At 38.4% G+C, this 15,684-nt stretch overlaps 1 protein-coding gene across 3 annotated transcripts in view; it reads left to right on the top strand.

The window, feature by feature from the left end:
• Nucleotides 1-15,684, top strand: part of JPH1 (junctophilin 1) — an 83,739-nt gene that overhangs the window by 44,668 nt on the left and 23,387 nt on the right. For all 3 annotated transcript variants that reach the window (XM_063327066.1, XM_063327069.1, XM_063327068.1), the window contains exon 3: nt 8,507-8,625. In XM_063327066.1, coding sequence (XP_063183136.1) covers nt 8,507-8,625 — 119 coding nt within the window. The remainder of the gene's footprint in view (nt 1-8,506; nt 8,626-15,684) is intronic.

The raw sequence follows: 15,684 nt of genomic DNA, 5'->3' as shown, positions 1-15,684 counted from the left end.
AAAAATAATTCCTAGTCTCTTCCTATAAGTTGTTCTTATTTCTCATCTAGCTGTACCCCTGGGATGGTGATTTGTTGTTGCTTTCTTACACGCAGAGTCTAGAATAGCTGCCAGGTACTGTTTCTGATGATAGCAGTTATCATAGCTACTGCTTTATTTCATTTGTCCCAGGTAGAGAACAGTTTTAAAAAAAAAATGTGTGGAAGGGGGGAAGTTCAATGCACTAAACATACCTCAGAAATTCTCTAAGCAAGTGATCAGAATGGTCCGTGTGTTCCTGTTTCCTTGAACAGGCTCACCTTCTCTGTGTAGAATCCGTATTACATGGGGTTCTTTTTCCTTGAAGCTCATATTTTATGATGAAGGGAAGAGAAACATATTTATCTCCTTTTTTTTTTTTCTTCACTTAACTCAGGAGCAGCTGAAGCTCGAGTGTGCATCTATTTTTTTTATGCTTCCAGCTAGATTCAGAAGCTCTCTTCAGTCAACCAATATAATTGGCTTTGCTGATCGGAAGCAACAAATTGTTTGCAGTTATTCCTTTACCCCTTTCCAAAAAACCTCCTGTCTGCAGGAATTAACATTATGGGGCCAGGGAACTAGAAGAAAATATAGCTCACTAAGGAGACTCGGTAATAAAATAGGATAGCATATAGTATAGTCTATAAAGTAGGATAGGATATAGTCTGTCCTATAAAGTAGGATAGGCAAATGCACATCAAGATTTATAGTTTTCTCTAGGTGTACTTGGCACATTGTGACATGAAAAGATACTGGCAGTGAATCACCATTGGCAAAAATGGGGAAAAATCTCTATGAGCATAGTATACAGAAGTGTATTTTGCCTGAAGTGGAAGTTTCCCCACAGGAAAACTTGCTTTCTGCTTGAAATGATGCTGCTTATCTTGCTGAAATTGAAGACTTTGCCATCTTCCAAGATTTCTGTGCCAGTGCTACAGTCAAGTACAATCAATATGAAAGCAAAACTTCATTCATTCAAGCTCCTGAGAGAATGATGGATAAAATTGAATACATTGCATGAAGAGCCAGCTCCATGATTCAGGGGCAGATTATCTGGCATATACATAAATAATGCCAGGCTCCTGGGACACCTTAGGTTAGGGAGAGTACTATGTAAATACAACTTCTCTAGGGAGGCTTAACAGGAATTTAAAAGCACTTTTTTTAAATTCAGACATCTGCATGTAAGTCTTTTTCCAAACAGGTGAGCAGGCTATGGAAACTGAACTATTTATCTCAATTTTTAAAAGTGAATTTTCAGAAATACCTTCTTTTTGGGATGCTGTCTTTCATTCCCTAAAATCTTTCTGAAGTGCTGAGTACACATGTGACTAGTGGAAGTTACAGAAACACATGCCTTGGCACCCCTGAGTTGCTGAGCGGTTCTGGTTTTATTGATGTGGACCATAGAGGTCTAAAGGAGAGCATAACAGCTCCTGAATTTTGGCATAAGAAGGCGGCTGATTCCTCAACAAGCACATAGATGGGTGTTTGCCATCAAACTATTCAGATATTTGTAGGCCCAGCAGAGTTTATTCATGCTGACCACTGCAGGAGTGGTCTAACATCCACACAGTTCAGAGGATCAAACTGTAAATAGTTCAAATTTCTTATTTTTAATGGAGTAAGACGGGTGCCTCCAATGAGATGATCAGAGCACTTATGTCAGATGTCTGAAATACCTAATGTAAACAGTCCCTAACTCATCTAATCTCACTTCCTGTAAACAGAAGACCATGTCATTTTTTTCTCAGAAAATGGATTAAAGAGGACTTTTAGTACACTGCCTAATATTGTTTTAAAGACTTAGAAAGTTCCATCCTTTTCCCTGTAAAATTTCAAGGTTGACTGTGCCCAAATTCAGCTTCTAATCAGTGGGCAATCAGTTATGTCTTTATCTGAAATGCTTGTCTTCCCCATTTTCTACTGTCAGATATCCATCTGTCAAGTAAGTAAGTGGCTTCTCAGTGTTTCTTCAATAATGACTAGATATGAGGCTTGAGAAGCTTAAGTTAAAAAGCTTGTTTTTTTAGAACCTCAGTTATTCTGTGGTCCTGACGTTTCTTTTTCCTTCTTGAGACGTAGATGAGCCGGGCATTGTTCCATTAGTGGTTTTGTGGATCCTGGATTACGTAGTACAGCAAGAACAAATTCCTGTTTATACTTTATTTTCATCCTTACGTGTATAAAGATTACATGAACCTTCCTTTTGCCACAGTGTGTGGGGCTAGCCAGTGTGATCTCGTGATCCTTATATGCTACTTTCCGTGACAGTCTCATACTGTGGCTCGATTTTCTGTTTCCCAGTGTCCTGCTTCAGTACAGTTAAATGCAATGGGGTTTGGAGTTGTTATCATTGAACTTCAGGTTACAGTAAACCGTCCTTTTGGGGGGGGGGTTTGGAATCCAGAAGTTGTGTAATCTGCCAACTCTACCATAGTATGTTTTAGCTTGTATTGAGACATTATAAAAGTAAAATATTAAACAACTCTGGAGCAAAACCCAGTTCCTATGGTAAAATTCACGTCAACCCTTTTCTTTCATGTCTTCTGCATTAATCTTCGGGATGTGCCAGAGAGTTAGCTTTTAATCCATTTTGATGTGCCTTATTCATTCCATGTAATTTATGCTGTTGTTTAATTACGTTGCCATAGGGTACAAAATCAGAAACCTTGAAAACAATCCAAGTATGTTAAATCAAGGCAACCTAGATAAGGTACAGGACTCATAATCTTCACATGTGTATGAAGTGTTTGGCAAAATCACTGTCTAGAGCCTAAAGTCTGGCACTATATACTATTAGCCTGTAAATCTTTGTGGATGCAGACCCAGTTTATTTATGGTGTTATTTATGCCCAAGACTGACATCTGGCTAACCAGTCATCACCCCCAGGTTATTTTTTCAAGCACTGAAATCGGGTTGGCTGTTTGCCAATTGTAAGGAATTTCCTTGCTTTTTCAGGAGTTGTTAACTAAAGGTTTCATCTTTTTTTCTGCTCTTCTAATGAGGTAGGACTGAAAAAAACTGAGAAATGGATTTAGGCTGGGAAGGAGTATTTTTCAGAAACAAAATTAGGTAAGGTGATACGGATCAATGTGCCAGCAGTGCGCACAAAATAGACCTGCTCATGCTTCACTACATGAGACTTTACTGGTAGTACCAAGGAGTCGAGTTCCTGAGTGAAGTTCCTGAGTGAACTGAAGTTCCCTTCAGTTCGTGAAGAAGGAGTGGCTAGTTGAAACTAAAATCCAGCAAAGCACAAAAGACATTGATCACGTAAAGCACTTTGAAGATTTTTTTTTAAATTCAGACTTCTCAATGGAGGACATATATCTCACCTGCTCAAGTCAATCTGTCGTTTAGGAGCACTTTAGGTTTCTCACTGATGTGAAGCTCTCATAGGCAGTGTGTATAAGTCAGTCTTTTTTCCTCTCTTTTTCTCTTGGGGACTCCCATTTTTTGCTGGTATTCTTTGATCTACCATCACTTCCGAGGTATATCACAGCTATGAGTCACTGAGAGTGGTGAAGCCAGGAGTTCTTAGGTAGCTCTACATAGTTGTGCACATATGTATTTTTAATCCTATCAGAGCAGAATACTGTTTTTCCTTCACTACTATCACTGGAAGAGGCTGAGGAGGATGACTAGCACACTTGATAAATGCCAGTCTCTCACTTGCAGTGTTAAAAAATTCATTACTAATGTATAACATCAAAAGAATATGGAAATAAAACAGGGACAAGGAGAAAATTAAACTACCAAAGAATCATTCCTTAAAGTTTTCCTCTTCCTCTCTAGCTCCTCTTTTCCTGGAAATGCTATTGATCTCTGTAGCAATTTTATCAGAGCTTGGTTTTGCAGAATTGAACCTCCAACGGGTAGAAAGAAATGTAAAAGTGTTGGAAAATTTCATACCTGGAAAAAAACAACAAAATATTCTTTGCTTCCTAGACAAATCACTGAATTTTAGAATTTATGAAAGTGGGATTGTTTTTTAGAGAATTCCAATGTCAAAAAGGATGACATGGGTAGTAACCCACAACATATAATATTACTCGGCTGTCTTTAATTAAATATATCTCTGAGAACTTCACGTAGTTTACTGATTTTTTTTGATAATATGGAAATCTGTTAATAAGTAACATTGTTAAGATTATTAATTTAGGATAATTTGATAGGAACCTAATTGTGTTTCATACTTTTGGCAAAAAGTTAATAGAGAAAATTATTTGTATCTTTTTAAGAAGTAGAAAGCAAGCTCCCGGAAAGCTTTATGCTATGTGTTTAATAGAAGCTGAAAAATGAAACAAAGTAGACATATGTTGCTTACATCTTTAGTTGACTCTTAATGAGGCAGCATTAAAAGTGCATTGAAGGATACCATGGAAATAAAAAATAATCTGCAGGGTAATGGACGGTTCTAAATGGGGTTTAAATTTAAATAAACGTTACATAATGCATCCCAGACACATGGCATTATATATAAGCATTGTTGCTGCAGAATGCTAGATAATTGTGTTTAAGCTCTTCAGCCCTCAGTACTCCTTGTTCGGGTCACTTTTCAGACATAAGGAGATAGCAATCTGATTGTAGTATTGCTGGAAGGGGAGACTGCTTGTAAGAAGCCCCTGATGCTGTGCTTGCAATCTCTTGAGTGTAGGTAAGATGATGTATATGTTTACCTACCCAACCAAACACAGAAAATAAAGGTATCAGTAGGGGTATCAGTTGTCCCACAGTCTAGAAAGCTTAGGCTTCTTTGAAAATCAGACCCTCGTATGAGTCCAAATAACATTTCTAACAATAGCGAGGTTATTCAGTTAGCTGCTGGTCCTCCAGCCCTTGCTCACTGACAACAGTGATTGGTAGCCACAGGGACTCCGTGTGCAGTCACCTCGTACCAACAACCTGCATGAGCTGTGGCTGTGGGCTCATTTTTAATGTAAGTGTAGTTTGATACAACAGATCCGACTTAATTTTGTCCCGGTCTTGAGCACATTTACCAGCACTGTGGACTCATGAGTTAAGTGGTAGACTTTTTCCTCTAAATCCCTCTGTGGATTGTTGCCTTCTTTGCTGCATAGGTTCTATTTTGTTGCTGAAACTTCAGATTGACCGTTCCTGGAGTATTGAAAGCCTACTGCAGTCTTTTTCTTGATTGTAGAAGAGGAAAGGAGACAATTTTTTTGAGTTTTCTCTTCCAAAAGTTCTCATAAAGATTTCTTGTCATGGCAAAAGATGTAGAGCTCTGTGAAAAACCCCCAATGCTCAAGTACATGGTGGTCATTCAAATGTGGGTCATTTTGACTTGGTATATCGTAGACGTAAATTTCCATGAATAATTACTGCTAATAAACAAAACTTCAAGACTTTACAGTGACAAAATTACTCCAGGAACAAAAGGTAAAGAAGGCTTTCCCAAATTGTGTAAAGTATAAATGGAGCAAATGGATTCTATTTCAGTGGGACTTCCCTGCTTTCATAACTCTCCCCTCTAAACATTGTCATTCAAAACTAATGTATTTCTCCATAGTCTCTGATAATAACACTCTGACAGTGTGGGGGTCAGTGCAAGGCAGAATAAAACAAGTACAAACAAAATGTAGTGCCAAGCAGTGGTAGCTGTAAGCAGGTAATTTGGAAAACATACAGACAAATCAAGTATGGAAGCCAGAATTAAAAAAAAAAAAGGAAATTAAATAGCAACAGAAAAATTATTGGAGTGTGACACTTCTAAGTGTGCAGAAAGTAAAAGAAATGTCTGAATATAAAGTTGCAAATTGAGATAATAAAGTGCACATTGGGTAAATTCGCCAGTAAACCTGAGCATCCAAATGCCATGGTGATAAATAGCAAATAATGCAAACAATGAAGAGCCTGTGTTCACAGGCGAGGCACAGTGCTCCTATTCTGTACAGAAGCACCGGCTCTGCCGGTTTCTCCTGTTCTTTTCACATTTGCCGTATGTCGTGGGTGATGCTTGCTGAAGAGGCCGTCAGGGAAGTGTCTCAGCATGGCCACGCGTTCCACACTTCAGTTTGGCTGGTCCAAGGCCTGCTGCGGAGCATCAGCACCCTTCTCGTGCCTTACCCTCCGGTGCCTATTTAGCGTCTCTTGCCGCATTGTCTCTCAGCGACGGTACAGCACTGAGAGGCTCTGCTCAAGTGTGTCGCTGAGACATGCCTTGGCAGCATTCGCGTCTGAACAGTCGCTCTCCTTCTGGTCTGCTGGAACTCCTGACTGTGAGTACAAAAGGGGCAGAATAGCAGGAAGTGCAAGTTTAAAAAAAAAAAAAAAAAAAAGGTGTGAGATAAGGCAGCCAAGGAAAGCAGTGCTCATTTACCTTCTGTTCCATTGGCTTCTTCCTGCAGTGGCTTGCTTCTGCCCAGCTTCACGTGGCAAAGTTTCACTAGCTTGTTACTCATGTCACCATTTCATTCCTTCACTGCTTTGATGCTGTGTTTGGACAGGATGTGTGATTTGCTTCTTGGACATAACAATACAAAAATTTCACAGGCAACAATAAATAACTGTACTGTCCTGGCGGTATGTTTTCCTGATGCTGGTCACTTAGTATATTAGCTTTTAAAATGTCTGTTTTAGTGGTGGCGATAGTGTTAGACTATTTTTACATGGCAATAGTCTGGTTGTTCTATCACCACAAAAGGATGATCAGTGTCTAGTTTATCTATGTGCAGACTACATTATTGTCTCACAAAACAGTGTCCCAGTGCTAGGATTGCTTCATTAAGTTTATGCTACATAGACATAATTATGTAGGAGCTAAGAATAGCTCATCTAATTGAAAATAATGATTATAGAGAAAGAATGGGTTTGATTACTGTTACTAAGCAAGCGCATACTGTACAACCATTCATGAACTGCATGGAACACATACGGGATTATACGGTGTATTTGTTTTGGTTAACAGTTTCTTTCCCCCAGCCTGAGTACGCGTCAAAGGTGTTACTGCTTATTTGTTCATTATCTTTTTTTCTCAGAGACCCAGAGGGACCTGTGAGAAGGCAGCGTGAGCTGATATTTATCCAGCAAATTATGACAAGCTAAGCTTTGAAATAACATTCAACATTTATCCCCGCACACATTTTAGGGAGGATGTAACTTAAATAAATCTTCTCCAGGCACCACAGATGAAACTGTCTATGTGGGTTTTTTATGTCTGTGTTTATACTAGTACCCTATGGGATTAAACATCCTTTTAGAAATGCAAAGTCTGCCATACTGTTAATCTCTTGGTGCTCATTCTGGTTAATGCTAACATTTAATTCTTGCTTCATCTAAACTACATAGAACTCTTCTTTATTCCTGGAAAATAAAACTGAATTTTTACAGTGAAGTTGTTGAAAGTTTTTATTTATTTGATTGCTGTTGATTAGTATCACCAGGCACATGGATAATAGTTGCTGCTGCTGCTGCTGTCCTCTTTACTGATTTTTTTTTTATTTAAGTGTCAGTTTTCTACTAGAATGTTATGAGAGAAATCCTGAGATCATGAAATTTAATATATCTGGTTTAGAAATGTTATTAATATCTCTAGAGGCTCAAAAAACTCTGCCGGTTTGCCATGTTTAGCCTTCCTTCTGTTCTAACGAACCATTTCATAGCTCTAGGCTATGTGCTGGTGCTGTAGAGGCACAGAGAGATCACTGCCATCAGGAATTTTTAAACAGATGACTGTTTAAAAAACGAAGTGGGGAGGGAAGATGGGACAAACAGTGATGCAATCTTGCAGTAACACAAGTATCAGTTTACACAGTCTGGAATCAGAGGCACTTGCACAAGCTGTTCTTGAGGCTTTTTAAGAAATAGCTGAAGGAAAAAAGGGGAAGCAGAGGGCAGATTACTTTATGACAGTATTCCAAACTGTTGTGCAAACTTCAAAAAAGTTACCTTGTTTTGGATTTGAAATTCAGTGAGTTACAAGAATTTAAAACTCTTAAGTCCCAATTTACACAAATGCTTCTTGAAGCATCAAACACATTTTCCGTCCCATTCATTTCCAACATGATCTGATTGTGGAAGACATTTTTCAGTTTTTTCACCCAACATACCTCAGTTTTGCCCTTCAAAACATTTTACATGGCACCCATCACTGAGCATTAACTTTGAAATGTAATAGCATTCCACAGTCCCCTTGAACACTGTGTATCCTGGTCTCACAGACCCCTGCTTAGGAGTCAGTGTGGTGGCCCAGTCTGACCTTCTGTACACATTCTGGTAATGTGTATTAAAATTATAATCCCAGGTTTTGATCAGATACTAAATGTGGTAGGAGGATGAGCAGGAAAGAAGAACTGAGATTCTGAAATACTTTGATTTGCAGTTACTCACAGCAGGTGGGCATAAGAGTGCGCTATACAGGGTAGTGTACGGTAGCTGAGGACAGTAGTCTTTTGCTCTCACATTGCTGATGCAACTCATAAAAGACTCCTCTGCATATAAACTGTTTTCTACTCTGTACAGAACTGCACATGCAAGAGCTAAAGCTGATGCTGCGGATCAGGCTGCTCAGGCTGCTCGCCAGGAATGTGATATTGCAAGAGCAGTTGCCAGAGAACTTTCACCAAATTTCTACCAACCAGGTAATTAGACATTGGGGATTTTGTGGATAGTTTGTTGGGTTTGGGTTGTTTTTTTTAAATGAAAGGATTCTGTGTCGTTTAAAAGTTGATTTCATTTTGAATGTTGTCATTTATACAGAAACAATAGCCATGTGTAGGTAATGAAGAGTGTACATTGCTCAAGAAGAATTTGTTTTCATTTTTTAATCATTTGGTGACTATTGCTTTGTATAAAACCAGTTGAGTGTTGAAAAGGCAGTATCAAGCGTACAACTTTGCCTCAAATTGATAGCTTTCTTCAGGATGGTGTCAAAGACTTCAGAGAACTTAAATCAACAGAAATTTGGGTTATTTTTATAGTGTGTTTTTAGGGGAAAGGTCCTTATGTTTTTTACTGACCAAGGGAATTCTTGACAGTCTTGGTTAGCTCAGGCCTGAGTTCTGCAGAGTGCTTTACCATTCATAACCTGTGAGGGAGTCTTCCTATGTTATGGCTGCGGTGCTCTGTGGAACATTAATCCCTTACTCAGGATATCATAGAATCAAGTCTGTATCACTTGTATCAACATTGCAACCCATTTTCACCTGTCACGTGGTTTGGCAAGTTGCTGTAAAAGGAAGCAGAAAGTGGGTTTTGCTTTGTTTTTCTGATGTCTTTCCATGAGGTTAGTTTTTTTGTGTACTGCGCTTTAGCTTAAGATTGAATAGATAAAATGGAACTCCACTTGCCAATTTAGTGTATTTTCATAAGTCTGTCCTTTCTTTCACCCGTCACATGAGTTGAGTCATATGTTGTTATTACTTTTCAAGGACTTGCCTGCACTTGTATGCTAATATAGATTATAGCTCTGAGATTCATTTTCACTTACCTTCATCTTCTGCATATCCTTGTTTCAGCCACAAACCCCTTTATCCTTAAACGTACTCCTATCATGGATGCAGGCTAGTATCATGACCTGCAAAATCAAACAACAACATTCTTCAACATTTTTCTAAGATAATTTCCTTCAATTTTTAGTATAAATGACCACTATCTATAACTTGTTACTAAATCATTACTGTAAAATGTAAATCATTACTGTTACTAAATCATTACTGTAGCCTAAAGAATGTGTTTTCTTCATTATTGATAACTATTTAGTAGTAGAGAGCAATCTGTGCATTTTGGGGTTGGATTGGTTGGGGTGCTCTTTTTTATTTATTTAGTGCAAAAGTCAAGGGCTTGTCACCTTGTGCAGGTTAGAATCTCCATTCCCCTTACCAGTCTTGCAACCTGTCTTTGTACTCATCCGGAGTTAAATTCATCTTTCTTGGACATGGCTGTCCAGAACTGTAGGTAAAGCTCAACAGAACTATTTCCAGCAGTAAGATTTTACTAACTTTAAAATGGTATCAATATATGCCTTTCACTGTTGGAAATGACCTCAATACAACCTCTCCTGTGGACTTACATTAGTGGCCAGTACTTACTCCTGTGATACCCAAGTCTTTTTCTTTTTTCATTATTTCATTCTTCCATCTACTGATGAACTCCCAATTTATAGCAGCAGTTAATCTTATCAGTCATTAGTTAAGAAGCTGTAATCTTAGCCGTGCAAAGAGCTAATAACAGGGACCCTGTCAAAGGAAAGCTTGATAGAGAATAGAAGTAAGACGGAATTAAAGCAGTTGGAATGCAAGTATTTCAAAGCTGCCAAACCCTTGAAATAAAGAAATGGCTAGAGTACTCAAGAGAAAATGGAAATATCTCATGGTGTGAAATTTGACACCAAGAAATCCCCCAGATCAAGAATTTGCTAGGTGTCTTTTTTTACTTCCTGCTGCAGGATATGAAGTAGCATTGCTGACAAATTGGCTGAGATTTGGGGAGAGGAGGTGTGGGGTTCCTATTTTCCTTTCATTTAAAAGTTGTATTCCAATTACAGAAGGGAAGAGTTTGTATCCCTTCCCCAAATCCAGCTCTATGTGTGTACAGTTATGTAACAAAACATTTCTCAAAGTCTACTTACGCTGTTCTTTGGGTGGAAATACCTATCAGTTAGCTAGCTGCCTATCAAAAGATAAATACCTCTTTTGGAGTCTAAATTTTAAATGCCTTCATTATTTTCAAGATGACCAAATACAGCATATTTGTATACATTTGACAAAAATTGCTATTCCTGTTGCTTAAGTAACTTTAAGATGCCAAGTTGTTAACTAAATTCCAATTATCCCAAATAAGCTGCAGAAAAACACCAGATTCATACATCATTGTGATCCTTTCAAATACTATCATGTCACAGATGCTTTCCATCCTCAGTGTTCATGATACCTTTTTCAGATACATTCTGTCTGGTACCAGTTAACTCTGAGACTCACCTGTACACATACTTGCTTATTTAAGTACTTCCCAAGTGTCATACTGTGAGTTACTGGACAGTGTCAGCATTAGTCTTTGTCATTTATGGTAATAAAATAGAGAAATATTTTTGAATATTTACATTCACTCACACAAACAGCAGTAAATATCTGCTTTTCAAATAGCATTTTTCTTATGTTTGAATGAAAACAAGGTAATCATTATTGCTTCCTAATAGCAGCGTCTCGGTTTTCTTCTCTTGCTTGAGCTTTTTAGGTTTACAGTACCTTTACAAGTTTCTGTTAGTGCTCCTAAAAGGTAATGATAAGTATTGTATCTCAATCTCTGAAAGTATAGTTAAGAGAGAGCTTTCCATTGTGCTAAATTGTCTTGAAAATAAGTTATTGTGGGAAAGTGTAATTTTTCTCTCATTGCTTGAACTGCTTAATACAGTAGGCGAGCATGCTGCCAGCAACAAATTAATGTCTGTATTACATCTACAAGTCTCTTGAAAGAATAAGGGCATAAAAATGCCTCTATGTAAACAACAGTTAAGCGTTTTTTTCGGTCTTAATGAGTGATCTCTGCATTACCTGTGGCCTAAGTCCATTTAAATATTTCAATTGGATAAAGCTCTTAAATTTCAGATTCTTAAAAAGCAACCTTCTGGGCCACATATCCTAGTATTACACGCAATTTATAATTACAGTGAATATTCATCACTCGTTGTACCGTGGCAGTTCTTACTTCCCAATTACTTTTTCTCGTGTTTAAATTTTATGTTCATTAAGACATTCATCAGAAGCTGCCAAGAGGTTCTAGCTTTGTAATGTAGTTTAAAAGGAGATTGAAAGGAGAACAAAGCGTTAGGAATCAAAGAAACATTCAGCGGGTAAGAATAATAATGTCAGTCTGAATCATGAATATTGAGGTACCATAGAAATCTTCAAATTTAGGCTTTCCCAGTAATTGATTACCTTAATATTTACATATAAGGAAAGCAAGTATGATTGAAAATGTCCGTGACATAGTGTAAGGAGTTAAAAGGTTACAGGGAGCCGTTTTCTCTAAGTTTTTTCACACTAGTCTCAAGCAAGACCCTGCTTCTACTTTTGCTGTAGCAGAGATTTGGCTTGTGGTAAATAGCTATAAGGATTTATATCTTTGCAGAGCCCTACCCACAAGGCTATACGTTTTGCAGATTTAACAAATGTCGCAGTCTTTATAGAGGCCTTTTTATCGCTAAATAAAACAAATTTTGAGAAGTCCCAGCTCTGACCTGTTTGTTTCCTCCAGGCATCACTACACTTGTAGATGTGTCAAAAGAGAGCGTACCAGGACAGGAAACAAATGAAACCTGAGTCACATCCTCATTCAAGGGAGTCATCCAGGGACAGTTGAGATCGTCTTTGCTTAAAGAAAAACAATAAATGCTGTTTTGTGTCTCCTTAAAACCTAGAGAAGGGAAAATGACTAATGGGAGTATCAAAAGTGTTAACAGAAAATAAAGGCTTTTGACACCCTGTAAAAAGGGGGAATATTGTTTGACTTACCTATTCATTCCAAATTCCACAGGACAGCATCTCTAGGATATAGTCTTGTAAACACACTATCAGGAGGTAAGCTAAAGTATGAACTTGCACAGACCGGACGGCTAAGCCATAACTGTCTGCGTGCATATATATCCTGCAGCAAATGGATACTGCTCTTTCATTCAGTTTGAATGAATAACGTTTGATTAAATGAAAGAGGGGCACGACTACTTTGCTGCAGGGTAAGAGCGGTCTGGGCACTTTACCATGGAGCAATTAAGGTCTGGAAATTCAGATCTGAATTGTTTTATGGCAGATTATTTGTCAGGCCAGCCAGCTGCCAGGCGAACATACATGGCTCACCAGAACAATTCATCCAGCCTTTGACCTCCTAAACAAGGCGTGAGAGAAATCAAGGAGCAGTTTATCAATTAACGCTCTCTAGAAAGATGGATGGAATTTCTTTAAGTGAACTATATGAGCAGGGAACAAAAATTTTCTAATGAAAATTTTACATTCCCTTTTGACCAGTGGTGGATGTCTGTAGCCTCAGAAGAAAACACATCCTTCCCATCTTCCTCCTCCCTGCTATCTCCACCTCCTCCAGTTCACAAAATGCAAACTCCATATGGACAGGAAAGAGATTTCTGCCTGATGCTAATTAACTGGAATTTACTGGCTAAATGCATGTGGACCAGGCCTGATATTTTTATTTAAAAGGCCAATTACAATGAGCATTTTGCCTGATTGGAGTTGCCAGCCATGCCATCAGTTTGTACCTTAAAGCATGCGGAAGCTCACTAGTTAGTCATACAAGAGCCTGTTCATTTTCTGAAATTATTCGACATACGGCTTCATCATCCTCACACAACTGTTGCCGGGGTTCTTGCTATGGCATCTTTTCTCTACAATTTATTTCTTCTGTTCCCTTTCCGCACAGCTCTGGAGAAGCCAGAGCCTGTAGAAGTATCCAAAGGCACTCCTGTCCCACTGCCATATGCATGTTCTGCCTCATCCCACTCCCCAGCGTGTTCCTGAACACATCTGGGACAAGAGAGCGTGCCTGAGAGAAGGCAAAGGAATGAGAGGTTGCAAAGGAGTAGTCTTAACTCTTTGGGATGCTTTCTCAGTCTCTCCAAGATACTTTTGAGTTCACATAATCAAATTATTTGCTTAGAAAAAAATGGGCATAATTGGTTTTGAGCAAATGAACTTTTAAAACTAATAACAGAGAACCAGTTTCCTGTAGAGAGATAAAGCTGTTACAATCACAGTAATTTTCACAGGCTTCCATTAAGTACTGAGCTAGTTAATTTGCATCTAGATACAACTTGTTGCCTAGTAAAGGCTACGGGATCTGACTATGAAGCTAGCTAGCCAGTCAGGCAACTAACCTGGGCTAGCTTCAGTGCTGTGTTGCTATCTTGAAGTAGCTTCTTGAATTCCAGCCTAGGTATACCTTTTTGAGCTGCCACCATAGGAGTGTTAATTACAGGTATAATCTGAGATAAAGAGATCAGTGCTACCTTAGAGTTGTAATTGCCTCCTTTCTCCTGTTCAAAATTCTTCATTTGCTCCCAAACAGAACCACTCCTTCCAGGACACAGAGCCTGCCCGCTGTTGGCCTGCTCCAGCAAATTTCTATATTGGTCTGTCACAGTGTCCATCAGCCAAGGACAAGATGAAGTAGGGTCTATCACATGGGAGTATTATCACAGTGTCAACATTTCCATTATAAATCCTATTTATAACTGCGTCATAAATATTTCTGCCATGTTGAAATTCAGCTAACAAGGTCTGTACTGTGAGAACTTTCCTGCTAATTTTCAGTAGAGTATGGTGATATATTTTGAAAGGATTTTATTATACTAATGAAGGCTCAAAGTATGTTGAAAAAGGATAGTTTCTCATGTTACTCGTTTAAACATGTGATATGGGTTACATTAGCACATCTCTAGAGCTCTGCTCGTTAGAGGGCCTTGTACTACTTGACCATAAGCAGTTAACACTTTCTGTGAGCTTTTTTGTTGTTTTTATAGGAAATGGGGAACAAGAGATGTATTTCAGAGGGAAGGGTAGAAAATTAGAGAAAAATAATCTTTGCAGCTGCGTTCTACTTTTGTCAAGGCCAGAGAAATAAATAGCTAATATACACGGCATTTTATTCAAAGAAAGTCTGCAAGACCTAGGCTTACTTAGAGAGAGTGTAGAGGGAGATCTGAAAAAGAAAGATGTTATTCAGATTGTAGACCTGAGTAATGTAGGGTAATATAGTATTGTGCAGTACGATGTGGAAGATCATGCTGAGAATTTGGAGGAGATGAAGGTTTCTACCTATTAGTCTTGCAACTGTTATTTACTCAGATCATAATCTGAACAGGAGTCAAATCTGGAACTAAAACACAACCAGCATGGAACTGGTAGTTGAACTTTTTTGTATGGTGAGATTAAATATGATGATTATAAAAAGAGAAGGTAGAAGGTCCAAGAACATAGTAATCTGAGATTATCTTCCTTGAAAGTATAGTTAAAAAGTGAAAGAAAAAGGAGGGGGAAATAAAAGAATGAATCACGGACGTTAACAGAGGAAAAGTGTTCCAGAAGAGGAGAATGGCCAGCTGTGTCAAAGGAGGATGAGAATAGAGTACTGATACCGAGATATGACTAAGAAATCAGTAGAGGCTCCTCAAAAAGTACCAGATGAAGAGCAGAAGGTATTTTGCTAGGGGCAATTGGTGAACTATGGAAAGTATGGGATAGATTTGGAGAACAGGAGCAGTAAATGGATATTGCAAACTTAGAATTTAGAAATGAAAACTTAGAGGTGAAGGGGGAGAAATGACACCCTGTGAGGTCAGAATGCTAAGTGGCGTGATGAGAGGTTTCTCTTAAAATACAAAAGATCAAGAATACATTGGGAAAGAAGCCAGAACAGGATGGAAGACTAAGCAGATCATGTGCCCTAGTTTTACCAGAATTAAATTGATCGTTGTATTTCTCTAGTTCTGGCATTTTCAGTGCAGCAGTCAGTTGTGTTAGCCCACTTCAGACTCTTAAGCTTCTAACTGATTCCATTGCTAGATATAAGAAACTAATTTTGCTAGAAGTGCAGTGCAGCTTAATGAATACTGCTGTTTTTTCATGAAATATTAGTTCTGAATATTGAAAAATACCGGATTATCCCTCTACCCTCCAAGAAAATTCATAAAC

This window comes from Chroicocephalus ridibundus, chromosome 2, assembly GCF_963924245.1.
Source record: "Chroicocephalus ridibundus chromosome 2, bChrRid1.1, whole genome shotgun sequence".
Lineage (NCBI taxonomy): Eukaryota > Metazoa > Chordata > Aves > Charadriiformes > Laridae > Chroicocephalus > Chroicocephalus ridibundus.
The sequence above is the reverse complement of the archived record's forward strand: the minus strand, read 5'-3'. Positions and strand labels throughout refer to the sequence as shown.